At 42.2% G+C, this 18874-nt stretch overlaps 1 protein-coding gene and 1 pseudogene across 2 annotated transcripts in view; both read right to left on the reverse strand.

Annotated features, from left to right (window-relative positions):
- Positions 1–974, reverse strand: part of LOC105741408 — a 1861-nt pseudogene extending 887 nt beyond the window's left edge.
- Pmfbp1 (polyamine modulated factor 1 binding protein 1) overlaps positions 1–18874 on the reverse strand; it is a 55236-nt gene that overhangs the window by 31958 nt on the left and 4404 nt on the right. For both annotated transcript variants that reach the window (XM_023709133.1, XM_004626009.2), the window contains exon 3: positions 16852–17007. In XM_023709133.1, coding sequence (XP_023564901.1) covers positions 16852–17007 — 156 coding nt within the window. The remainder of the gene's footprint in view (positions 1–16851; positions 17008–18874) is intronic.

Here is an 18874-nt window from a genome sequence, read left to right on the forward strand (position 1 = left end):
ACCAAATATTTTCCTAGGTTTCGCTGCCTAACAGGGCAAAAAGTGTTACTGCACCAATCCAAATCCTTTGTGTCCTCTTGTCTTGTCCGGGCTGTGTGTTTCTGTTCCTGTCCCTGTTCACTGGTGTTGTAAATCTTCTCTACACAGTACACCAAGGCAGCCAGTGCTGTCGTGTTGTGCAGTCTCTTTCTGTGCAGGTCGTCCTTCCGGACCAGCACCACCAGGGTAGAGGAGGTGAGTGTGTGCAGAGGCAGTGGAGGCAGTTTACAGGCATCATACTCCACGCGGTACTTGCAGCAAGGGTCAGACTGCCAGGAGCTCCCACAGAGGGTGCAGCAGGCCAACTCAACACACCAGCAGGCAGGGAGATGCAGTGGGGATAATCTAAGGGCAGTGCCAATGGGGTGAAGAGGCAGGCGGTGCCAGCAGCACAGCCAGCTCGTGCAGGCGGTTGCACATGGTGATCCAGCGTGCTGTCTCATCACCATTTTGGGTGGGCTCAACGGCAGTGTACTTGTATTGGGCTTCCAGGGCCTGTTCCACCTCATACTCAAACTGGTCCTGAGCATTCTCGCCACTGTAGACCTCGTGCATGATGTAGCAGCCTGTGGCTGACAAGGCTACCGTTCCAACAAACAGAGAACTCAGAGATGCTCAGAGGCCCTGAGAGAGCACACCAAGCAGCTTGTGTAGGACAGGTGGGGCTGTCTGTGAGCTGGTCCAGGCTGGCACCCAGGGAGCAGAACACACATACCTGCTCTGCACTTTCCTAGGTGAGCAAGCATGCCTCAAACATGCAGGTAGGACAAGTGGCAATCTGTACAATGTGCTTGCTGCCAGTATGCTGAATTCTGGACAAGAATTCAAGTTACAGCTCAGAGTCTGATGTTCTTCATTACAAATGCTGTAGGGTCCCTTTCTTGGGCACTGCTGCTGCTCCCTGGGCCTAGACACCTCCTTCCCCACACGGCCATCTTGGCTCACCAGTTTCTGGTGCCATGGGTTCACTAGGACAGGTGGGCTGAGGGTACGGTGCAGTTTCAGACATTCGCAGAACCTTATACCTCCCTCATGCCCATCTGCAGTTCATTCTGGCTCCTACTTGTAGGGCCAGGCAACCGTTAATGTGCTTTCGGCCAGTATGTATTTGTATTTTCTAAACATGTCAGATACGGAGTTGTACAATATGTTATCTTTTGTGTCTAGTTTCTTTCACCCAGCATGTTTTTGAAGTTCATTCAGTTGCAGCAAGAATCAGGATTTGTTCATTTTTATTGCAGAAGAGTATTTCATTATACAACTCTATCATATTTTATTTATCTGTTTACCAGGTGAAGGATATTTGAATTGTTCCATTTTTTGGCTATTAATATTGCTATGAACATGAGGCATACTATTTTTGTGTGGATATGACGTTTTCATATAATTTGTTTGTTCGGCTGGGATCAGCACATACTCATGTTAAGTACTGTATTATGTAATAGGAATACAACATTATAAAAAGCAAATACAGTGTCTTCCTTAAGAGAGTTTGTGTCTAAGAGAAGAAGAAGCAATTAGAGCAAGAGAATTGTAGAGCGTATTAGGGGAAAAGTGCTACGGAGAAGAGTAAAGCAGGGAGAAAGATGAAGAGCACTAGGATGGGAGACCTTGAAATTTTGAATTAATGTCTTATGGAGAAGAAGAAGATGGACCATGTTAAGATGATGGGATTTGAGGGAAAACATGAAGGCGGCAAGAGAAGGAGCCTGGTAGAAATGTGTAGCAAGAAGGCACTGGAGAGAGATAACAGCACAAAGTCACGAGAGTAGGAACAGGCCAGGCCTGGTGGTGTCTGGGGATGCTGAAGAGTGCCAGGGATTTTGTTCTGCTTGGAATAGAGAAAGTGAGGGGAGAAAGTGATGTCAAATGATGTGAGAGAAGAAAAGGGTATGAAAGGCCATTCGAAGGTACTGAGCAGGGGAGTGACATGATTGTTTTAAATTTTACAAAGGACACATGGGCTGTTCCAATGTAAGTCAGCACTAAGAAGGCAGAGCAGAAGCAGGAAGTTCGTTGAGGAAGCTACTAGAAAAATGGGGGCAGGAAAAGATGGTGTAGATGAAGGTGGTAGCAGCAGCTGTTGCGGGGAGTGGTTGAATTCTAGATATATTTTGATATAGAGCCCACATAATTAACTGCTGAGTTAGATGTCAAATTTTGGAAATGATGGTTGTCAACTGGGAAAAAATTTCAGCTGACTGTCCCTCTGACAAAGTCCTTCTCTCTAGAACATATAAAGAATTAAAAAAAAAAAAACAACCCCAAAACAGGCTCTCCAAATTCAAAGACCCAATCCAAAAATGGGCATCTGAGATTAATGTACACTTGTCACAGAAAAAATATAAATGACAAGTAAATACATGAAAAAATGTTCAACATCATTGGTCATTTGAGAAATGCAAGTTAAAACAACACTGAGATTTCATCTCAGTCCAGAAAGAATGGCTAACATCAAGAAACCAACTAATAACAAATGCTGGTCTGGCTGTGGGGAAAAAGGAACCCTTCTGCACTGTAGGTGGGAGTATAGACTGGCACAACCACCGTGGAGATCAGTGTGGAGATTCCTCAAAAAGCTAGGATTGGAGGTCCCATTCAAGCCAGCTATTCCCCTCTTGGGTATTTTTCCAAAAGAACTGAAAACATCATACCACAGTGATATATGGACACCTGTATTTACAGCAGTACAGTTTGTCATAGCTAAATCTTGGAAACAACATAAATGCCCACCAACTGAAGAATGGATAAAAAAGATGTGCTAAAAAAGGATGTGCTATTTTTACACAATGGAGTATTATGCAGCTATAAAAAGGATAAATTTGAGGATTTTATCTGTAAATGGATGCAGCTAGTGACTATGTTGGTCAGTGAAATAAATCTGACTCACATACATAAACATCATATTGTCTCTCAGTGTGAGAGCCTGAAAGAGAAAATAATATCTGAAGGGTACAATAGATACTGGGAAAAGGGAATGAACCTGTTCAAAAGGAAGGAATCAGTGAGAAGGACAGGAGAGGGAGTGGGGGAAAGAGGTCTATCTATGCAGGATGCTTTCAACAACTGTACTGTGGATTTTTGCTTGTCTATGGAAAGGAGCAGTTGGTGATCAATTTGTTTTATTTATTTTTTAATTTTTATGTTTTTGGTACAGGGTCTCACTGTGCAGCTCAGATTCATAGTGATCCTCCTGTTTTCAGCCTCCCCAGGGCTGGGATTGCAGGTGTGCTTCACCAAGCTCAGTCTCGGGGGCTGGCTCAGTGCACCTGAGATGGGAGCAAACCTGGTCCCTGAGCTCGCCTACGCAGATGCTAAAGAATTAAAGATACAGCCACATACACTTTTAATATTCAAAGGCTTTTTTGTGGTACTGGGGATTGCATTCATGACCTTGTGCTTGCCAAGCAGGTGCTTATGCCACTGAGCTAAAACCCTGGCCCTGATGCTGAATTTGTTTTGTCTCCTTTTTTCAATTCTTTTACCTTTTTCTTTTTCCATCTGTCTGTCTGTCTGTCTATCTGTCTTCCTCCCTCCCCCCCTCCTAACATTCCTCCCTCTCTCTCCCTCTCTAAGTATTCAGTACAGACTCTACAGGGTCTCACTACCTAGATCTGACTTGTGATTCTCCTGTTTTCTGGCTCCCAAGCACTGGGATTACAGGTGCATACCACCATACCCAGTCTTGGTTGCCCTCTAAGCGCACCCTGGGGGTGGGGCTGGCATGGCACACCAGGGATCGAATCCCTGGCCCCTGTGTCTGCCTGAGCAGGCTCTTTAATCTGCTAAGCTATCTGGCCAGCCCTCCTTTTTCTCTTCTTAATTTCTTTTTTTTCTGTCTTCTAATCTTGCATGCATGTTCAAATATGAACAACTAATTTGAAAACAACACTTTGCAATACAACAAATACTGTGAAATTATTTTGTTTAGTGAAATTCTGCATCATTTGTAATTTTTCTGTGTTAGGACTATTTTGTACTCTCTTAAAAAATACAAATTATAAAACTGATGGTCATCCAAGACAAGCTGACTTCAGGCTTTGGCACTGAGTAACTGGAGAGAGGGAATTTTATTTTATTTATCTATTTTTTTTGAGAGATGGAATTTTAATGAGATGAAGCTGATATCTGAAAGAGAGATGATCTTCTGTAGTGAGAGGGTGGTGGCAGCACAAGGAAAGGGAAGGAGGCCGACCCAGCTCAGAGCCAGAGAGACAACAGCTGTGTCCCTGCAGGAACTCTTTTTCAGTTCCCCTGAAAATTTATCTCACCCTACATGCTTTAGAATTGAGAAGACGGACAGAGAAAGCAGACCACTTTGGTCACCAGGCAACAGAAAGCCTCTGTAAAGTCAAGCTGTACTCTCGGCCTACATACCTGATGTGCATGGCTAGGGGGAAGTTGACAAGACTTCTTCCCTAAGGCAAACAGAATTGAATTTTGTGTTTACTTTGTGTAGCTATAATTCTCAATGTTTCTATTAAATAGTGTTTCTTAGTGTTTTTATTCTTTCCAGGATAAGAATGTTATTCTTAAATCTCATTTGTGAATAAGATTTAGAAAAAAGATTCATGTCTGCTGTGTGTATGTGTGTTGGTGTGTGTTGTGTGTATGTGTGTTTTTGTGTGTTGTGTGTATGTGTGTTTGTGTGTTTGTGTGTGTGTGTTGTGCGTGTGTTTGCACACACACTGTAAAGTGAAGTCCTTAAGAGCCCAAATCCTCCTGTCTACCCAGATAAGCCGAGGAAATGGGAAACAGATACTTAATGTGGACAGAAGTAAAACAAAGAAACAACTTTCCAGGGATAGAGTTAATTCACAAGGGCTTAGTTTAGTGAAGCAAACAATCAGTGAAATCCTCATCATTTTTGCCCAAATTATTTTTCTTTTGTTGGAGGTGAACTGATCTCCCAGGATTAAGTAGCTAGATTTTTGGTGCTTCTAGTACTTTTGCCTAACTTTTATTCTGGATTTCCTCCTCACTTCTGGACATATCTACCCAACTGAAAACCAACTATGGTCTCAGGTATGTTCTTTCTTTGCTGCTCCTTCTTTCCATGTCCTTATTTATTTTTTTTTTTCATGGCCCAAATAATGAGAGAAACATTCTTTGTTTAAAAGACAAAGACTATCTGACATGAATACACATTTCTCAGATGAAGAAATACAAGTGGCAAACAGATATTTGAAAAAATGTTCAACATGACTGGTCACTTGAGCATATAAATTAGAACAATGCTGAGATTCTATCTCACCCAGAAAGAATGGCTATCATCAAGATATCAGCCAATAACAATGCTGGAAGGGCTGTGTTGAAAAAGGAAACTGTTACCACTATTGGTGGGAATGCAGACTGGTGCAACCACTATGAAATCAGAGTGGAGATTCTCACTGAGGCTAAGATTACAGGTTCCATTTGACCCAACTGTTCCCTTCCTGGGTATCTTCCCAGAGGAATTAAAAACTTCACACCTCAGTGATATATGTGCATTTGTGTTTATAGCAGCCAGTTTGTCATAGCTAGATCTTGGAAACAACCCAAATGTCCATTAACTGCAGAATGGATAAAAAAGATGTGATATTTTTATACAATAGAGTACTACTCAGTCATAAAAAGGATAAACTAGAGACTTTTATAGGTAAATGGATGCAACTTGAGACCATACGCATTAGTGAAATAAATCAGACTCATATGTGTAAATGTCATTCATATTGTCTCTCTGGTGTGAACTTAAAGAGTAAACAAGGTTTAAAATGTACAATAGATATTGTGAAATGGGAAGAAATTGCTCAAAAGGAAAAAAGGAACTGGGATAGGAGAAGGAGAAAGGAAGGAAAGGAAAAGACAAAAAATTCAAGTTAGTTATACTATTAGTATCTCTTATTCATACAAAAGGGTTGCACTTATAGCAATCAGAGAAAATTTTATGTGTATCTTCCCAGAGGCATTAAAAATTTCACACCTCAGTGATTTATGTGCATTTGTGATATATATACCCTAACTACTTTAAAGATAATAATGTGCAATTATTAACCACCGTCTTTCTCCTATCATCTTGTTATAAAATTTTGTTTTTATCTTTTGCCCATAAAAAAACCACAAAGACTAAACAACCACCACAACAGAAAGCCAGGCATGGTGGTGGTCCCAGCACTCCTGCTGGGGGGAGTTAGACGGAGGCACTGAGGCAGGAGGGTCGCTGTGAGTTTGCAGTCAACCTGGGCGCCACAAGTGAGTTCAAGGCCAGCCCACACTACTCAGTAAGACCTTTTCTAAAACAAAACCAAAAAGACAAAAGCCAAAAGACTTTCTTTAGGGTTTCCCCTTATAAGGCCTAGTGTATCATCTATACTTAGATGTGCTCAGAATTGCTCTTCAGCTTTAAAGTTTCCTGTGGATAAGGAAGGTATTTTCCTACATAGTGCATATAAAGCTAGCAGCCGAGCAACGGTCCTGCTGCGCTATTAACAAAGTCTCTTCCCCAGAAGTCCTGTTGAATCTTCTGGATTTAATTTTGGTCTGAAGTAACAGGACAGAATGGCCAAGTGATGAGAGTTCTCTCAAGTCTTCTAATAGAGAACAGATACAGTAGGGACTTAATTTACCCGATTATAAAAGTTCAGGAAGGGCTTATATCTGTGGAGAAATTGGAGTTTTCTTGACTGGGAACTTTAAACATTGGCACAATAATACCTAGGAGTTTGGAGGAATCGCATTTCAAAGGCCTGAAGGAATGCCTACATTTATTAAAGACCTATTGACTTTCTATTTATTATTCTAGGTATCCACAAGTTTGTCTTCCTTAATTCAAAATTAGAAAATGTCAAGCTATGGAGTAAATGTGCATTTCACTTATACACTTGGAAAAGAACAGTTTCATGCAGAAACCAATGCATTTCTTATCCCTTGTGTTCTTCCCTTGTTTTTTTCCAAGTGAAGACTTAGATGTTTTATTATATTCTTCTTTGACTTTAAACTGACATCTGAAGAAAAAGAGCAAGTTGTCAATGATTTAATAGAAGCCAGATTAGATCTTAAGGTGACTGCTCAGAGTGGGGCGTGACTGTGGAGCTACCACCTGCAGGTCTCCCAGGTTTCTCAGGTAGATCTGCGCCCTGGCACCAGCCATCTAGAAAGACAAAAAGTGCTGGCCTCGCGTGGAACCTTGTTCCCATATTTAGTCGACCTTTCAGCCCTACTTGTGGTCAGAGTGATCACAGCTATTGCTCCTTCCTTGCCTATGTGGCCACTTGATCACAGAAGGAAATTAATTGGCCTGGCATGATTTGCCTTTTGAAAAGTCACATTGGTTTCCACCCAATACTTTGTGCTTTTTAAGTTGATGCTAATTGATTGATGTTAAGTTCTATATTTTCCCTGATATTGAAGTTAAGCTGACAGGCCTGTAATTACTAGGATTGTCCTTTTTCCCTTTTATTTTTTTTTTAAAGATGAGCACTTCATTTACCCTTTTTCAGTCTACAGGGACTTTCTTTATCCTCTTGAGTTCACAAAAATAATCACTAGCAGCTATGTAATAACACCTGCCAATTCCTTAAGTACTCTTAGAAGAATGTCATCGGGCCCCGCTGATTTGCTTAAAGCCGGCTTTTCACAATATGTTTTAACCATTTTATTCCCTACTCTAGTTTCTGTTCTCTTTTGTCACTGGTTAACATTGTTCTCGTAACTGGATCCCTGATAATTTTTTTAAATTGAAGAACCAAGAAGTCTCTCTTTATTTAGTCATTGTCATGAGTTTTATTTCTTATCTTCGGAGTTTTAAGTAGGATATTTCCTGGCATGCTTGGTCAGCTTTATATCATTTGGGTAGGTTATAGTTATACTTTGTATGTCTTCTATAAGTTACATTCCTTGTAGTAGTAGACTGTAGGACTCTGTGTTTAGGTGCCATGCATTTCTTTTGGACGTACCTTTGTGGTTTAGACATCCTTTTCACTTGTAGTCTCTATTTACCTGAGATTTACCATTTAAAAAAATAATCTATTTTGGAGTGATTTTTGATTTATTGAAAAAATCTGAAAGTAGCATAGAGTTCTATTGATTCTTCATCCACCCCCTTCCATTAATCTGTTTTCAGTGCTAAAACTTTCAATACTTTCAGTATTAAATCTATGACTCTTGCCTTGTGCTACATCACTAGCCCTTTAATTTTTAAAATTCTGAGACCAGGTCTTGCTAAGTTAGGTAGGCTGGACTTGCGTTTGTTATCCTCCTGTCTCCCACATGGTTGGGAATCCCAGGTGTGTACCATCCCACTCAGCTTAACTTCTTACAGAAGCTAATGTATTTGTCCAAACTAAAAAATTAATGTTGGTCGATTATTTGAATTTAACTCTATACTTTGTTTTGGATTTCACTGGTTTTTCCATGAGCATGTTTCTTTTTTTTTCTGCTCCAGGGTTTAATCCAGGATTCCACCACAATTTTATTTAGCAGCTTGGCTTGATATTTTTCATGACCAGTGATTAAAAATAATATTACATGATCATGCCCGTCGGGATGCTAGTAACCTTTATATATTCAGCTAAGTACTTTTTATGTTCAGGCGGAAAATTCACCTGTAATTTTATTCTAAAGATAATGTCTTCCTTATCCCTCAAATGTTACTTTGACCACTTGAGTTCTGCTGAATATCAGAGTTTGCTCCTGACAGCTCCAACAGGGGAGGCAACCTGGGAAAACTGCTCCTAAAGGTCCTTCGTTTCTGATTTCATTATCATTTTATTATGATATTTCTGCGATTCTTTTCTCTTTTCACTTTGGTTTATTTCTGGGAAGGGCTAGGACTAGAGTGAGGGAGGTGAGGTCCATATTTGGAGGCGCTCATTCTCCCAGTCAAGCGAGTGCAAGTTGGTATTCGCTGAGTGAGCGCCCATGTACTCTGTGCCCTGAGCACTTCCCTTGCTTCATGTTAGTCTCTGCTGTGTTTCTGGGCTTCAGAGCATAATATGCTACTGATTTTCAGGGTCGCACCATTTTTCTCCCTACCACCAACCTCCTCTCTTTCACTCTTTTTGTTACACATAACGTCTGATATAATATTTTGCTTTTCTCTCACAGCTGCGGTCCTGAGCCATAGCCTTCTGCTTATTTCCCTAGCTATGTGTTAGATATTAGTCAAAATTCCAAAAAGTCTTGGGTTTCTGCTTTGTTCCCATATTACATTGCCATGTGGAGGGCAGATCTTAAAGGGATTTTTCTGAGTAGAAGAGTATAGGTCTGCATGTAATTGTGTATTTGTATGCATAGCCTGCAATTTAAATTTTGCACTAAGTGCTTGGAGAAAAGAGCTTGTTTTAAAGCTTGTTTCAAGCTGTTAGAACGTCTTCTGGGCAATTAGAATAATAAAATGCAATTTAATGCTTTTCTCCTTCCAAGTTGCCAGGTAGATTTATAAGCCACATGGTTTTCCTTGAGTGGGGGAGTAAGTAAACTCACCCCAGCAGTGGTGAAAATATACTAAAATGTTAATATTTAGAAAGAAGTAAATTATGATAATCTTCTTCCCAAGATTCATTTAGGAACACCAATGGATTTTTTTTTCTATATTTGTGACTTCCTGAGCAAAGGAAAGCAACGTTCGGTAGATGATGTAGAATTGCTTTACTGGTAGCATTTTTAGGGCATTACAGAGAACAATTTGTGGTTTCTATAGTGAGGTGGCAACTCCTAGGAGAATGCTAAAAGACACTATGGAAAAAACCCCCCACCGATTCTTGAATGCAAGGAGCACAGTGGTTGCTCACACACCAGCTGAGAGGCTAACCTGGGGGCTTGGGGAGGGCTTGTGTCTGAAGTGTACACAGACCTCAAGTCACTAAACAGAAATAAAGACTACAAAGAAGAAATTCTTGGAAACCCAGTTTTCAGCAAGCTATGGGAAAACATACCCAGCAGGATCTCCATCTTGTGGGGATAAATTTAGACTGGTCTTAGGTTCAGAATTTCTGAAGAGAGAGAAAACCTCAGGGTGAAACAAAACTTCCTCGGCTGGTGACTCCCTGGACTACGGAGCAGCATGAGCTTGAAGTCACAGAGTGATGGTCATGCCAGGAGGCCTCACTGCTGACACATGTGTGGGATGCATGTTGCTGAGGGTCTTTGCTTGAGTGTCCCTAAAAAGCAGGCTCTGTAACAAGGAACTGAGTAGCAAGCAGTAGTTGATTTGGCAGCCACCATAGGAATCTCTGGTGGAGGACTTGGGAAATAAAACAAAGAAGGGAAGGAAACTGACGAAGAAAGCATGATCAAGCTTGCTGTTGCAGGCAGTAGGGCTCAGTTTCATTGAGGAATTCTAGAAGATACCCAAGAGTGGGCCTGAATTATCTCTGACTAAGGGGAAAAGGGAAGAGGTTTTTAATCAGCCATATTGTTCAAGAACTTCTAAGGGGACTCTTTTTTTCTTTTTTAACTCCTTTGGGACTTAGGCTTGTCCTGTGGCTGGCTTCTGGCCTCAGAAGAAAAGCTCATAGCCAGGAAGAGAAAGTAGGTAGAAACCTTAAGGACACAGGGCTAGGTAAAGAGTTCAAGAACAAAAATCAAACTGCACAGGAAATATTTCAAAGCATAAACAATTGGGATCTCATCTTTTTGAAAAGTTTCTGCATGTCAAAAGAAATCACAAACAGCGTGAAAAGAAAGCTTGTGGATTGGGAAAAAATTATGGCAGACTGTCCTTCAGACAAAGGACTCCTATCTAGAACATGCAAAGAATTAAAGAAATATATATCATGTCTCCAAAATTTAACCCAGACTTGGTGTGGTGGCACTATAATTCCAGTGCTGGGGAGGCTGAAAACAGGAGGATCACTATGAGTCAGAGCTGTGTAGTGAGACCCTGTACCAAATACATAACCCCCCCCCAAAAGAACAACAAAGAGCCCTTCCAAAATTCAAAGATCCAATCCAAAAATGGGCATCAGAGATGAATATACACTTCACAACTGAAGAGATACAAATGGCAAATTATTATTGTTTTAAAAAATTATTTACTTATCTGGCACAGGGTCTCACCACACAGTTTGGACTTATAGTAATCTTTCTGTCTCAGCCTCCCTAGTGAGGGGATTACAGGTGTACATCACCATGCCTGGATTCAGTGGCTGGCATGGCACACCTAGAGTCCCAGGGCTGGCATGGCATGTGGTACTGGGAATTGAACCCTGGTCTTTGCATTTTCCAGGCAAGTGCTTAGACCTCTGAACTATCTCCCCAACCCCAAGATGCAAATTTAAACAACACTGAGATACCATCTTATGCCAGAATAAATAGCTGTCATCAAGAAGTCAATCAATAACAAATGCTGGGGAGACTGTGGGGAAGAAGGAACTCTCCTCCCCTGTTGGTGGGAGTGAAGGCTGATACAACCATTATGGAAATCAGTATGGAGAGTCCTCAAAAAGCTGGGACTGGAGGTCCCATTCAAGCCAGTTATTCCCCTTCTAGATGTTTTTCAAAAAAACAGAAATCATCACTCCACAGTGATATACGTGCGCCCTTGTTTATAGCAGCACCATTGGTCATAGCTAAATCTTGGAAGCAACCCAAATGTCCATCAACTGAGGAATGGACAAAAAAGATGTGGTACTTTTATACAATGGGGTATTATTCAGCTATAAAAAAGATAAATTTGAGGCTTTTGTAGATAAATGGATGCAGCTAGAGACTGTATTGGTAAGTGAAATAAATCAGATCCACACTTGCAAACATCATAGTATCTCGCTAGTGTGGGAACCTGAAAGAGTCATGAACATCTAAAAGGTACGACAGATACTGTGAAGGGAAAATAAATTGCTCAATGGGAAGGAAAAACTGGGATGAGGAAAAGGACAAATGAAAGAAGGGAAAAAGATATTTAGGTATATACACAGAGTAGTTTGGATAATTTACTGTTGATTTAAAAGATACATTTGTTGTTATATAGGTCTTGCTTTATCTTGGTCTTAACCATGCAGCAGAGAAGTATAAAAATGAGGTATATAAAGTAAAGCCATATTAATACTGAGCTGTGAAAGGCTCAAGTCAATAACTTCTCAGGATAACCCACTACTAATGTAGATTGCTGGACAGTGTTGGATTGTTTTGCTGAACTTAAGCACCTGTAGTATTTAGATGCCAATAGAATACCCACCTCTGACAGGACTAAACAAAGGAAAGGGGATACAAAGGAAAGAACATTTTGTATTTTTATATACGAAATAGGATAGATATACAGCTACTTTCGCTTAATTCAATGAGAAGAAAGATGTGTACTAATAGTGTTCAGACAGGATATCCTGTCTGCTTCTTGTACTATGGATAACCACTAAGAAGATAACAATGTACAATGTATTGATTATTGAAACTGTCCTATTCATCAGCATTGAAACTGTCTCATTCATATTTGTTTCTCAATAAAATAAAAAAAACTCTCAAAAAAAAAAAAAAAGCTTATAGCTAGTGAGAGGCAGGTTTGGCAGTAAATGATGAGCAGTGTTGCCCCAGAGCAGGTGTAATGGCTTCTATTTTCATGGTCGACTCAGAAGTCTGTGTATGCTTCACAGGAGGCACTACTTTATTTATATTGTAACAGAAAATGCACTCCCCGCCTACACCCAGAAAGGGTACTTCAGTTTGTTAGCTGCTCAGGTAATCATTTCTGTTCCAGTTCTGGTTGTTTCTGGTTTCTTAGAAACAGCTGGTCACTGTGAGGCATAGCTGGTTACTATGATGCACATAATATAAACCAGTCCCCAACTGGCAAGCCATTATGCCTCTTTACTTCCTGCTCTCCTGTCCCATATAAGCCCTAGACCACCAGAGATTAGGAGCTGATATGTGCAAATGGTCCTGATCAGGGTCTACGGATTATCAGCCTCCAAATCCTGGTGCCGTTTCTGTGTTTCTGTTTGCCATAGCATCTGGTGCACTGGCAAGAAAGACCAACTGTGCTGACTTGGTCATCAGTTGTGACCCTTGTGGGTGGATCAAGGACCTCTCCAGGTCCTGATGGGAAGGTGCACCCTTGAGACTTCTTGGGTCCTCTCAGAGGTCTGGAGGAGGACTCCTGTTTCCCTGTTCAAGTGGCTCACTTGAGCCCCAAAGGGAGGCGGATACAATCTACCTGTCTGTCTGCCTGATTCCATTAAGACTCCCAGGGCACCCCAGTTAATCTGTCAGTTCTTCTCAGCTTGAGCAGAAGAAGAGTTTAATCAACTCTTGCTGGTTAAGGCTTCCCTCAAGAAAAGGGGGTTGGAATGTTTTAACCTCTGCCTGCAGAGTGAACATGTGAGTGTGTGAAACAGACGGCATCAGCAATTGGTCTCTGTACACCAAGACTGGAAAGCACTGGTCACAGTGGCTGACTGGGCCCTCACCTTTGGTTCTGTCACGGTCCGTGTATTACCATACACTGGAGGCCTCACACCCTCTCAGCTAAGTCACACCTAAGTCCTCACAAGCGATGCAGCCAGTTGGGCCTCTGAATGATCTCTCTCAGAGGGGCTTCCACCCTTTGTCTGTTGCACCATCATTCAAGGGTACAGAACACACGTGTAGGAAGTGAGAGATGAGAATTATTTAGTCAAAACCCACACTCCCTGACTGAAGAAAAAGGGCTTTTATTGAGTTAAAAATGAAACCAAAATGTTCCCTGTGTCTCAAAGAAAAAAACAAAAAGGAAAAAGAAAAGGCACATTCTTCCTAAGAATCCTGCCTTGGCACCTCACCAGCCACCAAAGTCGCTGCCAAAAGGTTCACCATCCTCCACTCAGAACTCATCTGCTTCCAGCCATTTGAACTGGTTCTAGCTCGCCTCCTGCCTCACTCAGCCACACAGCCTCTCTGCCCCAACACACCTATACTAGTCAGATGGTGTCATCTAACAGCACCTGAGAGGACTGTCAACTGTTCCTTCTCAGTTCCATATTTTGACTGAGGAGAAATCAGACTGTCAGCCCTCACAAATGAGTTGCACCTTATAGGTCCTCAATAGTAAGGACAGACAGAGCTCTATCAAAGTAGTGGAAACTCTCCCGTTAGTTTTAGGGTTTTTTAAAAAAATTTTATTTTAGGGAAGGGTCTACAGGGTGTTCAGGTTCTCACTACTAGATCGGATGCATAGTGATCTGCCTGTTTACAGCCTCCCAAGAGCTGGGATTACAGGCTTGTGCCACCATGCTCAGTCTCAATTGCTCTTTTAGCATGCCCGGGCAGCGTGACCAGCATGACAGGCCCAGAATTGAACACCCAGCCCTTGTGCCTGCTTGCAGGTGCTTTAATCTGCTGAACTATTTGGCTGGCCCACCCAATAGTTTTAGGAAAGCCCTAGCAACAGATTTGGCTCCAGGACAGCCAAATCTCTGTCTCTTCCAACTCCCCAAAAAGGAAAAAAATAAGGCTTCAAAACTGCAAAGTGTTTATAAGCTGTCAAGCGGCTGAGATACACCCCTCCTACCTGTAAGGCCTGTCCAAGCTCTCCAAGCTGCCCAGGCCACCACGATTGCCCTCCATATACATGCCTCAGTCTTCTGCCACCCACCGCCTGCTGGTAGACCAGCCTGAACCTAAAGAATGCCTCCTACTGTCAGCCAGCCCCTCTTTGCAAAGACCCCATTTCTGGACTCAAAAGCTAACTGATCTGCACTCAACCTTCCAGAGGTTAAAAAATTTGTTTACCCTTTTGAAAATCACTCACTGTACTTCTGATTAATGACACCTGAGCTGCCTGCTGGAAAGGCACAAAAGCTCTGTTACAGTATCTGGCAGAAACTGGTTACAATAAAAAAAACTTCACAGATTTCTTGGGACTGCTGGCTTCTATAGAATCTGGATCCTTGAGTTCATAAAATGATGTCAGACTGTCAGCCCCTGGGAGCTCCCAGTGGCTACCTGTGAAAATACTTGGATCCAGTCGCTGAAGGCTGCCTCTCTGCTTTGCCTCCGCACTCCAGCAGCCACTGCCCTTCTGATCGAGAAAGCTGACGAACTCAGCTTAGACCAAGACCTAACTGTGCAGGTGCCACACACTGTACTGGGATGAACTGTTCTAAAACATGGGCCCCCTGACAAGTGCTGAGTACACCCTGCTGTAAGAAAGCAGCCTTAGAGATGGCCTACCCTTGATCATTGGCAGCAACAACGGGCCTGTGTTGTAGCAGAGATAATTATAAAACTAGATTAAAATAAAAACTACATACAGCGTGTAACCTGTTAAAAGACCAGCTATATCTGTCGATATTCTTGCACACACATATAACCCAGGTACATATTAACTACCTCTACAAGTATCAGAAATCCAGCCTTAGATCTGCTGGAAAAATTTACCTGGACAGCTCCTCCAAGGCTCCCCCAGAAGCCTTGCTCTGGTTACTCTGGATGCTGACCAGTCCGTGCACAGCTGGAGGCCTGAGGACATTGTTCCAAGGATTGCCTCATATCTATTCCCCTGGATTTTTGTGTCTCTTGAGGATGCTTATCCCCAGTCCTTGCCTCCCTGCCCTGCCCTGCCCGGCTAGCTGTGGTTTTTGTTAACTGACCTGGATTCTGCTTACCCAAGTCCTTGCTTCCCTGACCCCTCGTTATCTGTGTTTTTTTGGCCTTGAACTCTATGGACAGTTGCCCCAAGAGAATAAAACAATCAATCAAACACTTGACCAAGATCTGATGAGTGCCCAAGACATATTGAATGTTATCCTAGATTGGACTAACTCCCTCACTCCTTTGCCAGAGTAGTGTTATAGAGTAGACAGGTCTAAATTATGTCTCCTCATAAAAACAGCTTAGAGAAAAACTACATGATACAATAATCTTGGGAAGCTTGGTTAGGGCCTGGGATCACTGACTGCTTTTAGTTGGGCTTTCTCTCAGAAGATCACATGCAATAGACTCAACCAAGATTTTCCAGGGAAACTAGAAGATGGGTAAATGCAGGAGAAAATGCCCCCCTCGTCCCCAGTATGCTTTAGTTTATTAAATGTCCAGGTAACAGTTCCTATTCTTGTTCTGGTTGTTTCTGGTCTCTTAGAAACAGCTGGTCACTGTGAGGCATAGCTGGTCCCTAGGATATACATAGTATAGACCAATCCCCAACTGACAAGCCATTCTGCCTCTGTACTTCCTGCTTGCCTATCCCATATAAGCCCTAGACCACCAGCGATCAGGGCTTGGTGTTCTGGGAATGACTCCAATCAGTGCCCATCAATGTAAGTAAATCTGCCTCCAAATCCTGGGTGTCATTTCAGTGTTTTTGTTTGCTGTAGCAATATTGCTGTGATCTGATATTTTCAGAGGAATGGGCCATAAATCCAGGTATTAAAGGCCCGATAAAGAAAAGACGACATCTCAGATGTAGATGACCTTCTAGAAGACAGATTAACAGATCCTCAGGGAAGGACTTTCTTTCTTTTTTAAATGTATTTAGTACAGTGTCTCCAGGGTCTCACTACATAGATCAGACTTGTAGTGATTCTCCTGTTTTCAGCCATCCAAGCACTGGGATTACAGGCATGTGTCACCACACCCAGTCTCAATCACTGTCTCAGCATGCTTCCAATGTGGGGCCAGCATGCCAGGCAGGGCATCGAACTCCAGCCACTGTGCTCTGCCTAAGCAGACGCTTTAGTCTGCTGAGCTATCTGGCTGGCCCAGGATGGGTTTTATGTGTGTTAGGATGAATGTATTTAATTCTTTCTCTTTGCTAGCTCCATAAGTACTCTTGAATGACAATGGAAAAACTTCCTATGGTTCCTGTCCAAGGGAGCAGGAATAGTCAAGTGAGCGGAGGTAGGCAGCAGCTGCCTAGTTCCTTACGTGGCTGCTGTCCATCAGGGCTTCCTCCACACAAAGCTGGTTCTCCTGCAAAGTCTTCCCTTGCCTTTTACAGACATCATGCAGATCCTTGATGTCAAGTTGTAGGCTCAGGAGCTTACTGTTCAGGCTGCTCACTTCTCTCTCTCTCTCCCCCGCCTAAGCAGCCAGAGAAACAAAAGCATCAATTACAAACTCTCATGAAAATGCTTACTTTCCTCCACTTAACAGGTTGACAGGGACTTTAAATTCACGGAAATTTGTCCATCAAGTCATTGCTATTATTACTCATCCTGTGTAACATTTACACAGTATCCATTTGTGAGGTGTCTGAGTGCTCTACATTATTCAGACAATTACTTATTTATATTAATTAATCTTCACCACACTGCTGTGGGTGCATCAGACAATTCCTTTATTTTTCAAGCGGAAGCCAGTGTCTAGAATAATTCCAGGCATCCAGTGAACTGTCTATAAATATTAATGGTTCTGCCACTGATGAAATGAACATATTGAGGTGTCAAATGAACTTGTCAAGACTGTAGTGAATGAATCAGTGATGGAGCTGATGTGGGATTCTGAGGTCTTTTTCTTTTTACTCATTAACCCAAATCTTCCTCACTTATAATACTTAGTGCTTTCCTTTGCAGGGGTTCACCAGGGGGAATACAAGTGAAATCCCTGTGCTAAGCGGGCAAGGTCCCTGTCTTTGATTTCAAGCAAAAAGGATTAGCTAACTGTTGCTAGGTCAGGATAGAAAGTAGTAGCTGAGACCAAAATAGACTACAGAGTGTAGCAGCTTGGGTGGGGAGGTGGCGGGATGCAGAGGTCTGAAGACGTGAGTTCCTCATCACATTACAAGGCCACTTTCACTCTCAACGTTGTGGGTGGCAAGTGTGAAAGGAATTAGGGAGAAGCCTCTGTGAATGCATGCAGCGCTTCAGCCCTATCACTGTGCTGGCTTTTCACTTACACTGAGTACAGGGATTACCACCTTTGAGCTTCAGACCCTGAGGTCAAAGCATATAGGGCAGGTGCCCATCTCTGGTCAAAATGCCTGGAAGTGACTTATGTGAAGGTTTATGATATCTATTAAAGAAACACTCCTATGAGAAACCAAGAAGGAAGAAGGGGAAGCAGGGCAGGGAAGGAGAAGAAACCAAGCAATTTCAGACAAAGTCCTCTGGGTCACTTTGGGCTGATCCTGCAGGGAACTCCAGAGTATAATTTACACTGTAGAGCCTGTCTTGAGGGATGACACTGAAAGCTGAGTTGTCAAATTTGGTACCAGTCAGTTAACAGTGGAGGGCTGCCCCATGGGATGCAATCTCCCAAGGATGGCTAACTCTGCTCCTATGGGCAGAGTGAGCATGATCATCTCAGGGCAGCTCTTCCTAGAGGGAAGACAGGTAGCTACCACCTACCACCACATCTCACAGACAGGTCTGGATTTTGAAATACATGAGCTACAGAGTACACATTCCAGAAGAACTAGAGGCCCGATATGGACAGTATAAATTAAGCCTTATTCCATAGATCAGTTTAAGACACCTCTACACAGGGCCAAGGAGGGCATAGGACAATGTGAAAATCAGACACTGCAATGTCAGAGTGTCCGGAATTCAGGAGGTTTCCCAGAAGTACTGCTGTCTCAGCTGATTTATTTCTTCATTTCCATTTAGTACCTGAGGTTTTTTAATTTTTTTTTTTTTTACCACTTTACAGTTTAATTAGGTTAACGGCATGGCTGTATCATTAAAAGGATTTCATTATCTCAAAACTCTCCCTCCTCCTCTCTTGCTTCTGCCCTCGTCCCTCACTTTCAGAAAAATAACAGTGGATGTCAACTGCCCCAAGCATGTAATTACCATTAAGACAATTACCAGGAACTCTCTTAAGAGAATCCGTGTAGAGTGGTTTTAAAAAGTGATGTGAAAACAATGTTTTCTAACTTGAAAACAAAATCCTTGACTCCATAAGGAATAACAGTTTGATTCTAGTGCTTCTAATCCCTTTACTCATTGCT

Source organism: Octodon degus, unplaced genomic scaffold (assembly GCF_000260255.1).
Source record: "Octodon degus isolate 3935 unplaced genomic scaffold, OctDeg1.0 scaffold00011, whole genome shotgun sequence".
Taxonomy (NCBI): Eukaryota; Metazoa; Chordata; class Mammalia; order Rodentia; family Octodontidae; genus Octodon; species Octodon degus.